Source organism: Rousettus aegyptiacus, unplaced genomic scaffold (assembly GCF_014176215.1).
Source record: "Rousettus aegyptiacus isolate mRouAeg1 unplaced genomic scaffold, mRouAeg1.p scaffold_m13_p_1, whole genome shotgun sequence".
In the NCBI taxonomy this organism is placed as follows: domain Eukaryota; kingdom Metazoa; phylum Chordata; class Mammalia; order Chiroptera; family Pteropodidae; genus Rousettus; species Rousettus aegyptiacus.
Window position 1 is genome coordinate 4,095,763 of NW_023416284.1, and position 20,745 is coordinate 4,116,507.

The following is a 20,745-nucleotide window of genomic DNA, read 5'->3' on the forward strand; positions in this document are numbered from 1 at the left end:
GCCGGCGGCCGCGGGGCACGCGGCGGGCCTCGAGACTCCGCCGCCGCCCTCCCTGACTGGACCGGCGGCTGCGCGAGGGGCGCGAGGCGGCGGCGGCGGCGGCGGCGGAGGGTGAGTGCTGCGCCCGGGCGGGGAGGCCTCGGAGCGCGCCGGCCGCGCGGCTGCAGCTCGTCCCGAGCTCGTGCTCCGCTCTGGGACCGGCGGCCGGGCGGCGCCGCACCGGGAACCTGGGGTCCCCGGAACTTTGCGCTTAAGTTGCCCCCCTCCCCGGGCCCTATGTCCGGGTGCACGCCGACTTCGCAGAGCCGCCGGCGGGCAAGTTGGTGAATCGGAGCCTGGCTTTGTGATCGCCGGGGCCGAGGGTCCGCCCCGGGGTCTCCCGGCTGGCCTGGCCGGCCACAGCCCAGTCTCCGGCATCAGGCTGTTCGCTTCCCCTGACGTTTGTCACCTTTACGCCCCTCCACTGCCCTCCCCCAGGCTGGACCTCGGGTGAATGGAGACATCCCAGACCTTATGGAAATACCAGAGGGAAAAGTGCCTCCAGAGCTCAGTAATTGCGGGTTTGTGATGACTGATCATTTTCTCTAATGCAATGGCATGGACCAAAATAAGAAATAAAATTCTGTCGCCGATTGCAAAGTAAGGAAGAAGCAGGCGACAGATTAAGGACTGCCAAGCGAAAGATGGATCCCTTTGAAGATCTAGAAATGTCCAGCAGTAAATCCCACGGCTCCAGGGGGAATGAACCTAACGAAGGAGGAGGACCAGGGGCCAGCAGTGCTGAGACTCTGGGGAAGGGCCCTGAGGAGACGTGGGGCCAGAAATGCCAGCTGCAGAGCAAATACCTGGAGAGCAGCAACAGGTGATGTTTACAACCGGGTTGGGTTGGTTTGTTGTTCTTCGCTGGAGTGGTACAAGGGAGGATTTCAGTCTTTGTGTTTGTCAGCCTAGGGGAGAGTTTAGCGGGAGATTCAGGGAACTTCAAATGAAATGCTCTGGGAAACCGAAAAAATTACTAGACAGTACCAGGAGGAGATACAGGTGGTTAAGGAGTTTAGCTGAGTCGGAGCTGAGGTGGGAATGAGGGTGGATGGAACACGTTAGAGGTTCTTTCAGTTTCTTTGGCTGGGATTTCCCTACCTGTAAAAAAGGGATATAAACCTGTGAACTGGATGAGTTAATCCGTGTAAATTAAGCACAAAGAAAGTTGCTTTGCACATAATACACTGTTCAGTGAAAGTTGGCTGTCACCGTAATTGAAAGTGCAGTGATTTTTTTAATCTTAACAGTGAACAGCAAGATCGAAACAGAGTTTCTGAAGAACTTATAACGGTTGTCCAAGAAATGAAAAAATACTTCCCGTCAGAGAAACACAACAAACCAAGCACTCTCGATGCCCTCAACTATGCCCTTCGCTGTGTACACAGCGTGCAAGGTAAATGAGCTGGAGGGTAAACAGTCGTGTAAGCACACCGTTGCTCAGAAACGTGGGCCCGGCCAGACGAGTTGTCGGTGTGCTTTTAGGCACAGAAATGTTTTGAGATTTTTATGGTGCCTTACGTAAGATAAGCAAATGTATACTGATTCTGTTAGTGTCCTAGTTTTTCAAATTAGGAACACCAGGAGAACCTTATTTGTGTAATGTTTAGTAACTGCAATATTTTGCTAATTTGTTGCAGGAGAGTAGAATTTAGCATAAGCACATTTTGAAGACTGAAGGAGCATTGTCTTCTGTGGATATTAGGGAAAACATACATTTGACTAAGTATAATTTACTTTTCCTTGTCACTTACATACTTTTAAAATGCAATTGTGATGTATCAGGAATTTATCAAATTAAAAATGACCCGTCATAAACACTTTTTCCTTTTTGTCGCTGACTTTTCTTCTCAAGGGACTTCATAAAGTGCGTTTTCTAGCACAAACCCCTGTGGCTTCATAAATGATACTGTAGTTCCTGAACTGGAGTCATGTTTCTGCCATAACAGTGTCCTGCATGTATATCTGGAATTTTTAGTTTCAGTACCTTGTTTTAGTACCTTACATGTATCTTGTACCTTAGGAATCCTTAAAATTCAAAATCTTACGTTTACACCAACTATCAGAAGACTATGATCTGGTTTCAAGGAAAACACACCGAGTTGTCCTCTTCCTCAAGAGATAAACCGGCTTTAATAGTGATAAAAATGATTTCCCAAAGAAATTGTTTTCACTGGACTACCCATTTATTTTCCTGTGTTTCTCAGCCAACAGCGAGTTTTTCCAGATTCTCAGTCAAAATGGAGCACCTCAAACAGATGTGACTGCGTACAGTCTGGAGGAGCTGGCCACCATTGCTTCAGAACACACTTCCAAAAACACAGTAAGGATCCACGAATTTTGCCGTCTCCACCTGGGTGATTTTTCCTAACAACATTATCTAGATGGAGATTTTTAAAATAATAACTCAGAGTTTCAGTGACCACAGAGTGAGGTAAACAATAGAAGAAAGCTGCTGAAGAGGCATTGTGTCGTTTCTCCTGCCCTTGCCAGAGAAAACGTCTGAACACAGGAAGCAGCGCATCAGCAGCAGTGTGCTTTGCTTCGGTTGTGAGGTGCCTCTGTCTCCCTAGCTCCCCTGAGTTCTCTCGGAGTAAGAGAAAAAGATAATGCTGCAGAGTAATGTCCTGCATCTTATTCTAATCTCCGAATTGTTAATTTCTATTTATATCATTCTTAGTTCCAATTCCTACTACTTCAAGTTGTAACAGCTGGATTATATAGAACAGGTGAGTTGAGATGCTGTCATTTTTTTTATAAAATTTTGGAAGAGACATTTAGTATATCTTTTCTTGAATCTCTTCATGTTGACAGAGTAGTTAAGTCCCGTGTTTCATTGATGTGATGGCGATGACTTAATTTCGTGTTTAGATCTCAACGTAATTACAACTTAAAAGATTGTATGGTATTGGAACATGAGCCGTCCCCAGTATTACCTTAGTGCTTGTATTACTAACTGGTGTGCTCATAGCACCGGCATAGGTGCTACAGAGATTTAAAGAAGAAAAGTTTAAGCAAACATTTCCCTTTGAAACTCTTCCAAATAAAGCTAGAGAAAAAAAAACATATGTCAGTGCTAGCAGGGAGAAACAGTGGTTGATTGTAACTAAGTTATACTTATGTCTAAGGGAACAGATTAGAGAAATGATTCTTATGTAACGAGGTCTGACAACGTTTTGGAGTTTTGGAGCCTAGAATGTACGTTGGCGAAAAGAAGACAGTCCCTCCAGGCGTGAGGCAGAGTTTGCAAAGGAGGAGGAATTGGAAGTGTGTGTATTTATACACATACGGTGCATGTGTGTTTGGTCAGTGTAGAAGGAGCTGGCATATTTTTTGGCATAGAAATCAAACTTCAGAAGGTAAAACGCAGTTTTTACAGTGATAATTAAGAAGTACATTGGAGAGTTTTGTTGCCTTTGCAGGATGTGTGTATGTTTAAAGCTGTTGATCATGGTAGGTGTCTAGAAGAAGTGTACATTGCTATTAAGGGCACATTGCTAGTAATTGTCTCAATATTTGCATTTATTTTAAATGTTTTTCATAGGATACCTTTGTGGCAGTTTTTTCATTTCTGTCCGGAAGGTTAGTGCACATTTCTGAACAGGCTACTTCGATCCTGAATTGTAAGAAAGACTTCTTGGAGTCCTCTCACTTTGTTGAGCTGCTCGCCCCTCAGGATGTCAGGGTGTTCTGCACGCACACTGCCCACGCTCAGCTTCCCTTCTGGGACAACTGGATCCGAAGAGGTAACAGGACCGATATTCAGATGTTGATCTTGCCTCATAAAGATCAGTTTCAACATTATTTAGAACATACAAACTATATGGGTTTTTTTTTTTATTTCTTTGTTTTTAAAAAGAAGACTATGATACAAATAGCATTTTTAATGCTTCTAATATAAAGATCCAATAGATTTGCTTTCGTTTATTCAAGATAATTTATATAGCATAAACATGGTTTGATTACTAGTATACTGTATAAGCAGGCTAATATCTAAAGGCTCTGTGTCCTTTAAGTTAATAAAATTAAATGTATTTTCTCTTATAGTGACTTCATTATTTCTTTGCTTTGCTTTGCTTTGCTTTGGAGATAAACTTCTGATGATTAGCTTTCTTTTCTTGTTTTCTTGTCCCTAAAAGTTCACGAATCCAATTACTTTTTCTTCTGAAATGCTTATTTTCCTGAACTGGGATGCCTGCTCACAGTTTTCTTTGTGACAATCATTCCTGTGTGATCTTTAAATAATTCATCATTTCTGTTTTAAGTCACTCTTTATTATTTCATGGTCTTTATGAAGTGTCTCAAAGAGTTTAGTGTGGATCATCCTTCTTTTTGATTCCAAGCCCTTTTCTCTAATCTAAAAAAATTTTTAATTAATTTTTGTTGTGAAAAAGACATCACTGAAATGGACCGTCGGGAGCATTTTGCGCGTGCAGCTCGCAGCGTCGGTGTGTTCACGGAGCCGTGAAACGCCCCCAGAGCTTTTTCGTTTTGCAGATTTAAAGCCCTGTTCCCAGTCTCCTGAGCTTTCACCCCACGACTCGCTCCAGCGAGGATGGTCTCGCGTGCTTTTTTTTTCCAATTAGAGACTTGCGCGCCATCATTTCTGCGTGTTTTAGAAGAGCTTCAGAAAGCTCACCTGTCGTCCGTTCTTCTAGCTCCCTCTCTCCTGCCCCCATCCCTCAAAACATCGATTTCGTTCCTCTTCCTCCTTCCCGAACACGCGTATTTTCAACCTTTTGTTGTCCGTATGTGGTCTTCCTCATTCGTGAATCATTCGTTCCGTAAACATTTACTCAGGCGTCACGCGGGCCGGGAACTGTGCTGGACGCTGAGCTGCAGCTGTGCGCGGCCGGACGCGCTGCCGTTTGCCGGCTCGCTCGCATTTCCTGCGCCTTCCTCCGCTTGCCTGTAGAGTCTGCCTTCTCTTTCCGACCTTTTTATCTTTGCTAATTGCTTATTGCTGTGTATTTCCCCTCCGTGCAAAAACATAACATGCCCTGGAACTATTGTCTTTTAAACCTAAAAAGTTACTTACTCCATAAAGACGTGATGTCCATCGCGTTTACTCCTCACGTTGTGCTCTTGCCTTATGAACTCAGGACCGCCAAGTGTCCTGAGTGTGGCTGCGGAGCCGCCTGCCTTCCCCAGGCCGCGCCCGTGCCCCTCCTCCTGTCCCTCGGGGTCACAGGAAGCATGCTGCCGCTTTTCCTTGGTTGTACAGACCTCGCAGTAGGGTCTGAGCACACACTTCCTGAAACAGTAACTCACACACTCCAGCTGGGCGTGCAGGGGGTGACGGGCTCACACCTGCCGTCCGGCTCCGTGTGTCACGAGACTCCTAGTGAGGGCAGTTGAATCTGCGTGCTTACCAACACGTGTGAGTAGTGTAAGCAAGTTTGCCTTACGCAGAGCTGCACTGTTTCCTACGTGCAAAGCGTTCCACACCAGGAATCTGAAGGACTGAGTTTTAAATTGAGTTCTGTCCCTCCTGAACCTTGGAGGCCACCTGGCCTCTCACTGTTACTCTCACTGAGAATAATGGCGTCTGGCCAGCCTGCCAGTACAGGCTGCTGTGAGGCGAGCAGGCTCGTGGTTGGGGAAGCGCTTTCGAGATTCACAACAGTCTGCAGCATGAAGGAACGTCTTAATTGCTAGTCTTTATCGAACAGGCCCTGTTTGCCAGGGACTCCTCTTAATGCTTTAGTGGATTAACTAATTTAATCTTTACAAAAACCTTGTGAGGCGTAGATACTCTCATCATCCCCAGTGGACCGCGGGGGGTTAACTGGTAGTTTTGAGTTAAAGGCCAAGGTGGGGTTACTGTGCTGACACTTTGGCTGCCTGGCCACGTTGCTCCTCCCCAGTCCGTCCCCTCCTGTCCCTTCCATGGCGTCAGCTCCATACTGTGGCCCCTCCCCCCACAGTATGGGGCTGACGCCATGGAAGGGACAGGAGGGGACGGACTGGGGAGGAGCAACGTGGCCAGGCAGCCAAAGGGATGCCCAGGCTCTGGCCGCATGCTGGAGGAGCCTTGCGCCTCCACGGAGTGGCCCGGCCTCAGCACCCCTCTGCATAGCACTGCTGGGAGCAGCCACAGGCCATTATGTCCCCTGAAGCCAGGAGCAGGGCCCTTTCTCAGCCACCGCAGTCTCTGAGGCACAGAGCTGAGTGACTCGCCCAAGGTCACACTGCTGGTAAGTGTGCAGCCGGATTTCACCTCGGCAGGGTGAGCCCTGGGCGCCTGCTCTTCGGCACCGCCCTCCTGGCCACGAGGCTGCTGGGGTGGTTGCTCTCCAACAACTGGAACCAAACGAAAGCGTGCGTTTGAAAGCGGCACCCGAGTATGGTTCCTGTCCATAAAAATCAGCTCAAGAAGTTTAAGTGTAATTTTTAAAACATCCTCATGTCGCTCTCGTTCCTCCTTGAGTTTAAGCCTTGACCGAGGTAGCTTCTGTGTTAGGAGGGGAGCGAATCTGAGGCGGATCAGCCTGCCTGGCCCTGTCTCTCGTTTCTTTCTCAGATACATGATGAGAACTGTCTTCTGGTCTCAGAATTCTGGGACTGACTCTCATGACTTTATGAATTTTGGTAGTTTGATCATTGGTCCTTTTACCGTTAAGTTGGAGTATTTTTTTTACTCAACATACACTGACCTCGATCATTCAAAAGCCTATTTTCATATTCTTCCTGTGATCTTTCCTCGTATGTATATTTTTAACATCTCCTTGGTTTTAAACATTTCTTTAGTTCCTGTAACAGGACTTTTCACTCTAGCGAACAAATGCCCAAAAGATACATTCAGGGAGCTTTAGCCAGAAGTACAAATAGCAAACACTTGGGAAAGATTCAGCCCCCTAATCTGCCCTAAGATAGGCAAATCTAAACATTTCCGAATTACCACCTCACAAATCAGCAAAATTAATGCAAAAATCTAGAAAACGGATGCAAACCATCGGCAGGAGGGGTGTGAGAAACGTGCTAACGACAGTGAATTGGTGCGATCTCCCGTTGATCAGTTTGCCAGCACATGACGAGAGTCGTAAAACGATCATATCATTTAACCTAGCAACACAACTTTGGAGTTTATCCAAGGAAAGAAAAAAAAAAAAGGGAAATTTGTATACCATATGCCTATAAGCTGGAAGTTGTCTAAATTCTCAGTTTTTGGGACATGTCCAGACTACAGCGGTGGGGCAGAATGTTACCACCAAAAATACTGTCAAAGGACCATCATGTTGTTACTTGAAGTGATGAGTTTGGGCAGTTGCAGAAGGGACCGCAGGAAGTGGTGCGGGAGAGACCCAGGTCAGACGCACTCACTGTTGCTGCCTTACCCCAGCGTTACTGTCCCAGTAGGGGAACCCGTGGGAGACGGCGGGTGTGGCTAGATCTCAGGGCGAGGGGCCAGGGCCCTGTTTTAACAAAGAGTATCTCCCTCTTAAAAAGTCGTTTGTGTGGGGACAGTGCGGTGTCTCTGGGAGGGGTGAGTAACAGTGCGTCTCTGTCTCCAGCAGCCTCACAGCACGAATGCGCTCCGGAGAAGCCCTTCTTCTGCAGGATCCGGTAAGTGCGGGGCCTGTGGAGGCAGCATGCAGGCGGGTCTGCTGTGGGCACGGAAGACGAGGCGCAGAACGGCAGAACGTCGTCGTCGTAACCATTTTAACCGAGGGCGGGGCATGTAGGAGTCACTGGGTGTTAAGTACACTTTCAAATGACCCTTGTTTGGGGCTCTTCTGTCTGTATGTGCTTTTTGTTGTTGGTCACATGTAAAATTAATTTTTGAAACTGAGTAATTTTAAAGAAACAAGGTAGGTATGTTAATGAGAAGGATTAAGAAGGTGCAGAGACAGTAAACTAGAAGAAAATAGACCAGAATGTTACTAGTAGTTGATTTCTGGCAGGATTCATCAGTGATTGTTTTTCTTCCAAGTTTACTGGTAGGTTAAGGTTACTTTCTCAGTAAATGGGTGGTGTCGATGGGGCGTCGGCACAGGAGTCTGCAGTTAGCGTGAGGAGTCCAGGCTGGAGACAGAGACTCGGGTCTTCAGCGTGTAAATGGCGTTGAGAACCTCAGGGCCGGGCGAGCCTGGAAAAATACTCCCAGAAGCAGGAGGGGAGCCAGAAGCACAAGGTCAGATGCTTGTCAGGATCAGGGGAAGGCGCGCCTTTGCCAGTGACCCTGGAAGCAAGGTCACGCTGAGCAAGGAGAGTGGGAGGAGCTTCTGGAGTTTGAGGAGGGCAGACCAAGCGAGCTGGGGAGCTGGGGAGGGGACTGTAGACCCCCCAGGCAGCTGAGACCCACTTGGCATCAGTAGTCACCGCCGGTGGGGGAGAGGAAGGCCGCGATCTCTAGCACTGGGCAGGTCCGAATGCAGTTTTGAACATTCTGACATTAAGGAGAGAGGAACGCCCCGGACACCTAGAGCCTGGTGGGCTTCATGTCCTTCATCAGAGGCTCCCTAGAGAGCCTCTGAGGGAACAAGGAAGCGGGCCGCAGCGTCCAGCCCTGTGGTCAGGGACACAGGCTAAGCGGGGTGCGCTGGGGCACCCTGCGTGGCAAGGTATGAGCTTCAGCTGAAGCCATGAGGTGCCATCAGACCTTAGGACAGGAGGGGAACTGGCCGTGGGGGCGTGATCACAGGGAGCCCAGCTTGCTGCCAGGCGGCAGGTACTGTGTACCCATGGGAGACAGGTAGTCATGCCTGTCCCCCTCCACAGCAGAAGCCTGGGAACTTAGGGCAGGGTCAGGAGAAAAGTGAGCAGGCGTTTTTACTCTGCAGTGACCTCAGCCAGTTCTCCGTGAGACCCCTTACTCGAATGACAAATGAGTGTAATTGCCTTGGGTACTGAACATTTGAACTAACCTTTTCTGTCTTTTTAAAATAAATGTATTTAAATGTTTTAGAGTGGCCTCCTCTCTCTTGGGAAGTGCCAGTCAAACCTCCTCCCCCACAGGCCGCACGTTGGCCTGGCGGAGTGCAGCCTGATGGCCACTAACAGCCTTCTGTGGTCTTTGCAGCGGGGGTGAGGACAGAAAGCAGGAGAAGCACTGCTACCCGTTCCGGATCATCCCCTACCTGATTCATGTGCAGAGCTCCGCCGGGCAGGAGCCTGAGCCCTGCTGTCTCACCCTGGCGGAGAAGATTCACTCTGGTTACGAAGGTGAGTCACAGCGTCAGGATCCAAGGCGGCGGGATCCAAGGCGGCCTGTCGGCACCTCAGACGCGTCGGGGAGAGGTGTTCCTGGCTCTGGGGCGGGAGAGAGTGCTCCACCTTCAGCCTGGCCCTGGCCCGAAGCGGTGGCGGCGATTCTCCTGACGTCTGTGTCCTGACCTCAACTTCTCGTGCAGTCCTCTCCTTCAGGGACGGCAGGGCCTGAGGTCTAAGCTTGGACTTGCCACAGATACTCGGTCCCCTAATCCTTTCTCTTCCTGTGACTGTCCAGTGGCCTGTCACATCTGTCTTGTGTGAAACAAGGTCACCAAAGTTGTTCCACAGCGAGGTCACTAGAATGAATGTATGTTTTTAAAGTGTTTCAAAACCCTCTGGTTTTTACTGTGTGTAAAAATAAACTTTTTAGTATAGTTTATATCTCTGATAGCAGAGCTGCATTTTTAAATTCTGTACATGTCAGTACAGATGCAGCTTCGTTTTATTACGTGAAATTACAGTCAGTTCTGCTATAACTTATCTAAAAACGATCATCCTATGCCAAAAAAAAAAAAAATCACACACTTAAAAACCCACAGGGCTATAGGAAAAATGAGTTCGGGGGCACAGTACTCAAACACTTAACCGGAAATAAGACCGGACTCTAACAAACATGGTAACAGTTTTAAACATTAAATGGTCAAGAAATACACAAACGCTGCAGTGAGCAGGGCCCCGAGCCCTGGAGGAGCCCGCAGTGTGTTGGGCGAGGGCGATGCGGTGGCCACGCCTGTCGAGTTCCCGCACGGGGTGGGAGGACGGTTGTCCTAACGGAGATGGGATGTCCTGATATCAGATCGGACCGGCGCCCCCTATCCCATAGCCACACGGTGCCGGAGGTAGCAGGCGGCTGATTGTGTGCTTCAGGGACTCCATTCAGTTAGACGTTTGCTCCATGCACCTCATGTTTCTTGCAACTGAAATCGTACATAAGCAAATACAAGTTACCATCGTGCTCTGATCGTTTCCTAATGTACCAGTCACCACGCGTTCAGAGCAGCTACAGCAGAACTGACCACGCTGATCTTACCGCACGGACTAGTACGTCCCTGTCAGATCTCGTGCTTGGTCGTGTCGGCCACTAAACACAGCGGAGCTTTTCAGTTCCGAGCGTAGTTACTCCAGCTCTGACTGTTCGATTCTATGTGGCGAGTAAGCTATTCAGTGTACACAGGCTTTCTCTCTCTGTTTAAAATTAACTTGGTCCTCATCACATTTTGACCTAATTAAAATGGAAGTTAATAATGATAATTATCGTCATTTAAGTGTGGCTTTGGCTGCTCAAAGGCCCCTAAATGATATTTCTCCCATTTCATATAGAAATTTTAAGTGGTCAGTAAAATGGATGATTAATTAGATATATTTGCCTTTAAACGAATCTTTCTGTTTTTGTAGCTCCTCGAATCCCAGTGGATAAAAGAATTTTTACTACAACACACACTCCAGGGTGTGTTTTCCTTGAAATAGATGAAAGGTAAGTACTTCTTTAAGCCTAAAAGAAACTCGTTTCTGAAAATAAGTACAAATATGAAAAGGTTTACATATGTTTATGTACTTCTGCTATATATTTGATACCTGTCCACTTACCTATTTGGTTTTTATTAGTGCGAAATTATTTGTGTTGTCTAAATTTTTAATATAAATATCTCACACGTTAGACTTTTAAAATTTACAAGTTATACTTGATTTCACAGCAGTCTGTTCTAGGTAAGTCAGGAGGAGACATGTATGAAAATAAATTTATTTTTAAAAATTGTTACTTATGTCATTCCTACTTTCTTAAAGAAAAGTGATAATGAATAGTAGTTGTTGCTTATTGTTGTTTTTTTAATATCTTTACTTGGAAAAGTGAAACATTTCTGTCCCCTAAACAGTACCCTCCATTTTCCCACATTTACTTTAAAATTTTACTTATTCACGAAATCTCAAAATCTGGGAAACAAGCATCACGCCACGACTAAGCATAAAGCAAGATGTCAAACCTTGTCACAGTTAGGATAGGTGTTAATTTTTTTAAATGTTAATAATAATAATAATAATAATAATAAAATAATAATAATAATAAGTACCGAAACCAAACAGTAATTGATGGGCTACTTTGTGTAATGTAATTCATGTAAAGTAAGAAAGTTTAACCAGATATGTGAAAATAGCTTAAATTTATTACATTAGAAAATATTTCTGAATTTGTACACATAGAAAATGTTCATGGAGTCAGCCCTTTCTTAGTCATCCAGAATGGCTTGTTATTACTAGTTTCTTGTGAAGCGACTTGGTGTACAGGTTACCTGTCTATTTGGTGTTACCTTTTGAAGGACATTATTTTAGTGTAATTTTCATCAGACTATTTAAGTTTGTAGCTTGCTTTATTCACTTAACATCAAAGCATTTTTCTGTAATGATGAGATCTTTGTAGACGTTTTAAATAATAAGAAAATGGAGGACATGGGGGACCTCTGAGGAACTCGTTAAAAATACAGATTCCCCGGTTTCAACTCGGAAGTACCGATTTAGTTAGCTCGTTGTGAGCCTGTGGATCTGTTTTGTTTTTATGATCTGAAGAAAAACCAGATCATAAGATATTTTTTTTAGCAGGTTCCTTAGGTGATTTTGACGGGACATGTCAGGTGACCAGCGTTTCTTAGATTCCCACAGATGGGCACTTAGGTCATTCATTGTTTTTACAAGTGCTGTAATGAACATCTTTTGTGGACTTTTTTTTCGTATTTAAAATTAGGTATTACAGAGAAGTATTTTCTAAAAGTAGGTAGAATGTGAAAGTTACTTGAACTTAGGTCATTTGTTGCTTTTACAAATGCTGTAATGAACATCTTTTGTGGACCTTTTTTTTTTTCCTATTTAAAGTTAAGTATTACAGAGGAGTATTTTTAAAAGTACGTAGAGTGTGACAGTTACTTGAGGCGTGTAACGCGGTGCCCGGCCATGTGTCTGTGCCCAGAGCGGTGCCTTTGCTGGGATACCTGCCCCAGGACCTGGTTGGGATGTCTGTCTTAACGTATTTACACCCAGAAGACCGTTCTCTGATGGTCGCCATACACCAAAAAGGTGAGGACCTACTTCTTTATGGGGGGAAATGGGATTTTTGATCATCGATTTAATGCTTCATTTCATTTCTTATGAGAGCTTCTCATCGGCTCTAATCACGAGAGCCTAACCTTTAACCAGGTAAGCAGTGTGTTGGAACCGCTAAAACAATTTTTTTCTACTTTGACATTTTAAAAAAAATTTGCAATTAGATGCCTAAAAATGGCATTTGTAATATCCGTTGAATTCTAATTTTATCTTATTTTATGTAGTCTTGAAGTACGCAGGCCGTCCTCCCTTTGAACATTCACCCATTAGATTTTGTACTCAAAATGGAGATTACGTGAGACTGGACTCCAGCTGGTCCAGCTTCGTGAACCCATGGAGCCGGAAGGTTTCTTTCATCATCGGTCGACATAAAGTTCGAACGTAAGTCCGTCAGTTTTCACGTTTTCTAAAAAACTTTTTTACCAAATAATAGTCCTTTGCCTACTTACTTCCTTTTAAATCGATTAATACATGAACTAAATAAAACATATGTTTTTTTTTCCCAGTGCTTTTGGAAGACAATTTAGCAATATGCATCTTATAAGGTTTTTGTGTTTTTTTTTGACCCAATGATTCCCTCATGGGGATATTCTAAGGAAATGTGCCTGAGTAGAGAAAAGCTTTATAAAGACATTTTGCAACATTATCTAATCATAATAGCAGACCTAGAGTAGCTTAAATGCCCACCATTAAGTAAACTGGGAATTCGCTTGACATGTTATATATTGGTCAATAAAAATTTTGACAGAGATTATATAATGTGGGAAATTGATATGTTAGATGTGAAAAGCAGCGTGCAAAATTATTTACACAATATTATTATAATTATGTGTATATAAGCACTGACTTTGAAATATAAAAAGATTAGAAGGAAATTAATTAAAATGTAAATTTTGGTGATGTGTAGGGCAGTGAAATTATGGATGATTTCTTTTTTCTTTTTTTTTTTTTTTGCTGTTTCACAATTTTAAAGTCCTTTTTATAGAGCATGTGAAACTTTATATCAGCCTTCTGCTGTCAAATTCCACTAGTTTGTGGCTGTTTTATTAAATCTTTATTTCTAAAAATTAGGTTATCGTTTATTTTCCCGCCAACACGGCTGACTCAGCTCGAGCCTGTCTGGTTGGCTGCTGCTGCCTCAGCCCCTGACGGGACCTTGCGAAACGGACCCGGAACCGCCTGGCCAGCATGCTCCCAGGCCCTCGGCCTTCCGCTCCATTTAAAATCCACTCGTCTGCTTCTCAGCGGGCCACAGTTGCCCCTTTGATGTCTTTTATAAGTGTGGAGATCGTTCGTAACTCTCTGGTGTCCTCCCACGTGCTGAGGTGGAGATGTCTTTCGTACGTGGTCAGACAGCTGTGTGCCCGTGGGCACAAAGCGGAGCGGTGGGTTCGCAGCAGGCCCCCTGTGGTCGTGCGTGCTGTAGCAGTGACACACGGCCATGGGGAGCAGGGCGCTCAGGCCCCTCTTGCTGCTCTGCCCCCCGGGGTTTGGCTTCTCGGCAGAGCAGGTCTGGACCCTTGATGGAAGGAATGGGCGCCTTGACGCCCTAAGTCACGAGACCAGTTTGTTCTAGCCAACTAAATAAGATAAGAAACAAAACTGCCAAGGAAGTGCGGTTCTTGTTGGTCAGGGAGGACTCCGCTTGGTGGGAGCCCGTGGGGGGGGACAGTAAAGTCAGATGGTTGCTCGGGAGGAGGGGGCCGGTGAGCCTGCGACGCCCGGCGGGGTGGCCGCCGTTGGTCTGCGGACCCTCCTCAGTCAGTGCAGAGACGTGTCCTTTCTGTTCTTTGATTAAAATGCACAGTAAACTAACTGACGCAAGTTCTCACAATGTTTTCAGTATTATTTAAACTTACACAAATATGTACATCGCAAGATCCAGGATCATATGAGTGCAAGAACTTAGAGTTTAGTAAGTATTAATCTCTCTCTCAAAATAATCACCCATCATATTTATAAAATTATTTAAATGCATTCGTTCCTTCAGTGAGTAGTCGTGGATCACCGACCGTGTCAGGCACTGTGCTAGTCCCTGCGGATGAGATGGTGACCGACGTTCTCGTTACGGTGTGACGCCCACAGTGCAGTGGGAGAGGCAGCCAGTGGGAAGGGCGCACAGGCTTTGTGGTGGGGAGGGCGCCGCAGACCAACGGCAGCCCCCCTCTTCGGGCCCTGCCCAGCGGCCCTGTGGGCAGGCAGGGAGGCGCTGTCACTGCGCCACGTACAGACACACCCGCGTCCGGCGAGAGGGTGACCGCCCGGGGGTGGCGCGGGGGGCACGTCGCAAGGGGGAGGCGAGGCCCAGCTTTCCTTCCTCTCGCCTGGCCCCGTTTCCTTTCCGTGCACAGACGCCGTTGGCCACTTTTTGATGAAGGCCGTGTCTCCGTTGCCTACCCATTAACCAGCCTGAGTTATATGACTACAAATTAAGAAGACAACGTAGTTTTGTAGAAAGTTTCACAGACAGGACTACCTGAATCTCATACACAAAGCAGTCTGTGCTTTTCCCATTTCAGAATTTCACTTGAGAAATGTAACCGAGACACTTCCGAGGCGCCCAGGCCCATAGCGCGTGGGCGTGGGCAGGTCACGCAGCAGGTGCTCTCTGTCCCCAGGCTGACCCTGGGCGTCCGCTGTTACGTGCCGGGTCCTGGGGGAGCACTCGACAGGCCAGGGAGCCTGTCCCCGCATAGCCTGCATGGCAGCGGGAGGCGGGGGCCAGACGCAGGCAAAGCGATTGAGTACAGTGCACCGCGTGCCTGGCTGTGCGTTCAGATCCAGTTTTGTCACGTACAACGGGCACTGCCATGTTGATCAGTGGGTATTGACTGGCCCCTCCACCAACTAGGTGGTGAGGGGCTCGGATGACGAGGGACCTGACTGCTGTTATGGCCCTGACATCCAGTGGTTTTCCATGATGATCTGTCTTTGGGAAAGTGTGTGAGGACACTGAGCCCTGCGTTTAAGCTGTAGAATCGGCAGGAGCGTAGTGGGCACGGAGCAGCTCTGGCCTTGGAGCCAGGCGCGCGGCTTCCAGCGCTGACCGCTGCCTCTTGGCTGTGGGAACTCGGCGCGTCTCTCAGCCCCTCAGACGGCAGGGTGATTCCTGCCTCGCAGGCTGGGGAGGACGCTGGGGACGAGGAGCTGACCTGGCACACCTCATTCACGGTACTTAGGTACCGGGAGGCAGTCCAGCGCGGGGGCAAAAGTGTGCTCCCGGGAGCCCAGACTCCAGCCCCTCCCTGACCCCTGGATGACCCCGAGCAAGTGCTCAGCTCAGGTGAAGGAGACGTGCTTAGTGGAGCACTTGGAACAGTGCCTGGCACATCGTGGGGTGGAGAAAACATTATCCTTACTGTATAAAACGAGTCCGTTCCTTTTATATCGAAGGCCCTGAGTGTCAGTTCTTTCTGTTCTTTGTTACTCTTCCTGTTGGCATGTCTCCCTCTCGCCGCATTCAGGTAGTAGATTTAAAATGCTCAAGAATTTGAATATTAATGTGCCTTGAAGATACAGCCACACTTTCACCACTAGGGTGTGTCACATGATCATCTTTATTACTTAGCTCAAGTCATTAGGTACTTGAAATGTTGTTTGGCAAACTTAGGGTCTTAAAAATTCCTACAATATGTACTCGGTTACTGTTAAATTTCAAGACCCAGTAGTTGAAGATATTTGATAGCTAGGGAGGTCACTCATCACAGATTTATATAGCGTTGAAACAATTATAAAAACACCAGAACTACAGAAAAACTAAAGCCTGTTAATGTCTCATTTGTTTCTTAAGTCTTTCCTTTACCTCTGTGAAGAGAATTTTAGCTTCCTATTTTCTGTGTTTTGAGTCAAAGAGTTGCTTTGTAAAAAAATATTTATTATTTGAATAGTTATTAAAAATCACTTTAGCCTTCATTGTAAATGAATTTTAAATTGTTTGACTCAGTGTTTCACTTGGTGTTTTGTAGGAGTCCACTCAATGAGGATGTTTTTGCTAACAGAATAAAAAAGACGAACAGTATTGACAAAGACATAACAGAATTACAAGAACAAATTCACAAACTTCTCTTACAGGTAAAACGAGAGATTTTTAAAAACATAAATTCCCAAAGTCACATTTCATTTTAACATTCAGTCTTTGTAAAATCACTTCACAGAAATATACTACAAGGAGACAGAAACTGTTACCCTCTCCATTCCAGACATTTTTGTCTTCCTCTCTTTTGTTTTTAAATTAAATTTTATCAACTGTGGTTTCCTTTTGTTAAACATGTGGAAAATTTTTGTAAGATCCCATTTGAAGGCAGCAGCCCCGAGTCGCAGCGCGCGGTGGGCAGGAGTCGTTTCCGAAGGGGAGCTGCTGCTCCCTGGGTTCCAGGCACTGCCCGCGTGCTCCGCTCCCGGTTTCGGCTTCAGGATTTTTAAAGATAACTCCAGTTTTAAAGGCGGAGGCGAGGGATGGCAGGTCTCCATATCTCTAGTCATCATAAGGCAGCGGTAGGAAGATCTGTTTGTTGCAGACACATGCCCCAAAGGATTGTTACCGGGGAGTCGGTCAGTAACCCCGCGAAGTCTCTGCGGTGATGCCTCATGGAAAACCGCCAGCCCAGCGGTCTTCAGAACGTCTCTTATCAGAGCTGGAGGGCTCGTGAAGTGTCCGTAGCATTCTTAGGGAAAAGACTATGGATTTAAATTTTTTTTTTTGGCCAGAAAGGCTCACCTACACTTAAAACTGGACTCTGGCCTTGGGCGTTCGTGACAGGAGAGGGCACGCCTCTCACCCCAGCACTAGGGTTCCAGGCGCCCGCCTTCGCGCGGACAGGGGTTGTAGCTGGGCCCGGAGGCAGGTGTTGCCGGTCACCTCTGCCCGCGGTGGCCGGTGGCTCTGACGCTGGCCCCTTTCCTTGCAGCCAGTCCCCATGAGCGCCTCCAGCGGCTACGGGAGCCTGGGGAGCAGCGGGTCCCAGGAGCAGCAGGTCAGCGCGGCGTCCTCCAGCGAGTCCAGCGGGCACTGCGCGGAGGACGCGCGGAAGGAGCCGGTGAGTGGCCAGGTGTGCCCTTCCCATGTCGTCCTCTGGGACGTGTCCGCACAAGCCCCGCACCTCTGCACGCGGGACCGCCCAGAGCGTGTCCTCGACCCGGAGACCTCGTCTGGCGATAAACATTCTAACCATTGCGGTTCGGGACACGTCTGTAAAGAGAAAATGTCACCTTGGGAAGGTGATATTTGGATTAGTTGCGTGCTTTCTAAAAACTAGCATGTCGCGAACAGATTTATTTAAAGTTCCATTTGCGCTAGTGTAATGTGGCGTCCCGGAAACTAGCTAAACGTTCCCCCTTGCTGCTCGTCCTGTGTCCTCAGAGAACCAGAAGGTAAAGGAATTTTGTGCGTGTGTCTTCACAGGTGACATTTTTATAACACTTAAAACACATTTTGTCACTCTTCCCCTCAGCTGACTTTGCAGCAGGTCTATGCCAGTGTAAACAAAATTAAGAACCTGGGCCAGCAGCTGTACATCGAGTCGATGACCAGATCGCCCAGCCGGCAAGCGACGGGGACGCACGCGGGACGGCTGGCGGGTGAGTCGGCGGCGTGCTCGCTGCCCCTCCGCTCACACGTGGCCTCCGACCGCAGAGCCGGGGGCCTGCGCGGCTGCATTTGGCATTTGCCTGCCCGGAAGACAGTGTAATAAGGATAATGGTGGCAGCGAATGCCGTTCTACAGGCTAAGTAATGTTAGGATGTAGTCACGATACGCTCGTACTAAAGATGGACTGTTTCTCATGACACCAGAATATTCATGGATTCCCCCCATGTGAGCTGTCTGTAAACTGGATATTAAAATATTAATCTCTTCCTGTCATTTGGAGAGACTATTTAAGACCTAAATGGAATGAAGAACTTGGCTTTTTTTTCTTGACACAAGTGTACTTCTCCCATATGAGACCCGGAACACACTGTAGGGATGGGTCAGCTGTGATAATTGACATTATTTCTGAAAAGTTAACCTACTTGCATTGTGTAGCAGAAGATTCTATAGCATAGAAATCAAATTCATTAACTTTTAATCTAGCTAACTTTCCCTTCATATTTCTCTCTGAATATTAATATAATTTCAGAAGTTGTTACAGGTTTTGGGCACCTAAACATTATCGTTTCTGTCATTGTCACATGTGGGTATTTTATGCAGAGGAGGGGAACTTTTTTCTCTTAAGTCAATAGGAATAATAGCAGCCATATTTTTCAGGATTTGGCGTGATTTACACAACAAAAACGTTACACTTCTGCTCCTGCAGGCGGTGGCCCTGGGAGCCCTGGGACCCCAGTGCCCTCCCAGGGGAGCGTCCGGGTGGCAGGTCGTCTTTTCCCTTGGCAGGAGCACGGATCGAAATATCAGCTTTCTCCGTTCCTTGAAACCATCCGATTCCTTCTGTGCAAAGGAGTTCGTCTTCGTCTTTCTTACAGTGCCTCATTATCCCATGTCCTGGCAGAGAAAATTCTTCAGGCGGATTTTAAATCTAAATTTTCTAAATGTTTTTTTATTGTCTGGTCCAGGCCGTGCTGCTGCCTCAGCCGAGGACCTCACGTTAGCGCCACAGCTTTACGTCCCGGCCTCTGTGCTTTTCCTCAGGGTAGAAACCCTCTCTCCCCTCCTGCTTGGTTCAGCTTCTTCTCCTCTACCATAGGTCTAGTAATGCCGTCAGTACTGTCGTTCCGAAGGCTGTGTACTTAAGCTGGCGTCCACATTCCGTCATTAAACATTTTATAAAATTTAAGCGGTAGCTAACTCTGTGTCCTTTTGCTGCTGTTTTAGAAACTGAAATTTTCCTCCTCGTTCCGTATGTGCTGTGCTTGACTCTGACACGTATGATGTGACTTTGAGGGCGAAGGAGACTTAGGAGACCTAGTGGTACTTGAGCATCTTGATTTTTTAAAACATTTTAAGATTTATAAGTTTAAAGAACTAGTGGAAGAAAACCTTTAGTGCTCTCTACTCAAGGGAAACAAGTACGCAACTTAAAAACAGAATTTGAATATCAGAAATTGAGTAAAGCTATGCACCATGAAAAGGAAACTGCTGAGTCTTGTATACGTGCTTTACGTAGAGGGCATGAGCGCCCACAAGAGTATCAGGTTTTAAGTCGATATCGTTACCTTCTCTCAAGGGCAGGTTATGCTCTAAAATGGAAGAAGAAGGGAACTTTTAAAAGTTAACGAGAAAGGGCAGGGAGCAGCACAGCGATGGGAGGCCCCTCGCCAGCCGCGCGGGCGATGCCCGTTGCCAGAGACGGAGCTAGGGAAGGCGGGGAAGCTGAGTGTTCCACTTCCGGAGCGACGCGGTGCCTGAGCGAGAGGAGGCGACCCGCAACCGGAAGGAGCTCCGTGTGAGTGCTTCGGTTTCTGCCAGGTATTGCTAGAGTGAGCATCGTTCCAAACTGAAAAGAAAGAAGCCACACGCGCAGCAGACTCATGGTCTTCACTGACCCCATCGGAGGACTGAGGCTGCAGGGCAGCCAGCAGGCCTGAATCCAAGGAGCTAAACACACCTGCAGGGCAGAGCGGGGCGGTACACTGGGCACTGGCGCACAGGGCAGCTGAGCCAGGCGGCTTGCAGAGGACACACCTGCTCTGAGGCGCAGTGCGCGGGGAGACCAGGCGGCTTGCAGAGGACACGCCTGCTCTGAGGCGCGGTGCGCAGGGAGAGCGAGAGCTGAAAGTGGAGCAGGTGGTGGGGGAAAACCAGCTCGCTAGCCACCCAGCCACACCTGAAGCGCCAGGTATCACTAGAGGGATGAAAAGCTATATATAGTACATCGAATGAAACCATAGCAACAGCACACGTCAATCCAGAAGCTTAACTACATTCACGCAAACACAGGCCTAAGTGAAGGAAGGCTTGCCCGGTCTCTGCTGTTCTACGTAAGACATGCAGTTTCCAGCAAACTATGAAACAGCAAAAAAAAAAAAAAAAGCTCCAAGAGACAAAGCAGTCATCAGAACAGGAGTCAGTTGTGACACAGCTGTTGGGACTATCCGACGGGGAATTTGAAATCACTGCGAATAATACATTAAAGGCTCCAGTGGACAAAGTAGGAAATGTGCAGGGCCGTACAAGCCAAGCAGTCACAGCGCAGAGACGGAACACAAAAGAAAGAATCCAGTAGGAGTGCTAGAAATGCTCGAGATGGACACACTCAACGCAACCAAGGAAAGAGTCAGTAAACTTGAAGGTAGATGAAGAGAAATTATACACACACAAAGAGGAAAATTCAGAATAGAGCATGTTAAGAATTTTGGAACAATAGCAAATGGTCTAACATGTGAGTAATTGGAATCCAGAAGAAATACTTGAAGAAATGATCGCCAAGATTATTCACAGTGCTAAAGAACATCAAGTAGTAT

At 47.0% G+C, this 20,745-nt stretch overlaps 1 protein-coding gene across 11 annotated transcripts in view; it reads left to right on the forward strand.

Annotated features, from left to right (window-relative positions):
- The window catches only part of PER3 (period circadian regulator 3), a 53,792-nt gene continuing 33,047 nt past the window's right edge, over positions 1-20,745 (forward strand). For 9 of the 11 annotated variants that reach the window (XM_036228273.1, XM_036228274.1, XM_036228272.1 and 6 more), the window contains exons 1-12: positions 118-862; positions 1,290-1,435; positions 2,247-2,362; positions 3,584-3,785; positions 7,554-7,605; positions 9,062-9,204; positions 10,648-10,726; positions 12,212-12,318; positions 12,570-12,726; positions 16,311-16,416; positions 17,253-17,381; positions 17,796-17,922. In XM_036228273.1, the coding sequence (XP_036084166.1) occupies positions 684-862; positions 1,290-1,435; positions 2,247-2,362; positions 3,584-3,785; positions 7,554-7,605; positions 9,062-9,204; positions 10,648-10,726; positions 12,212-12,318; positions 12,570-12,726; positions 16,311-16,416; positions 17,253-17,381; positions 17,796-17,922 (1,543 nt within the window). In that variant the 5' untranslated portion in view covers positions 118-683. The other 2 variants (XM_036228271.1, XM_036228279.1) reach the window with 2 other exon arrangements.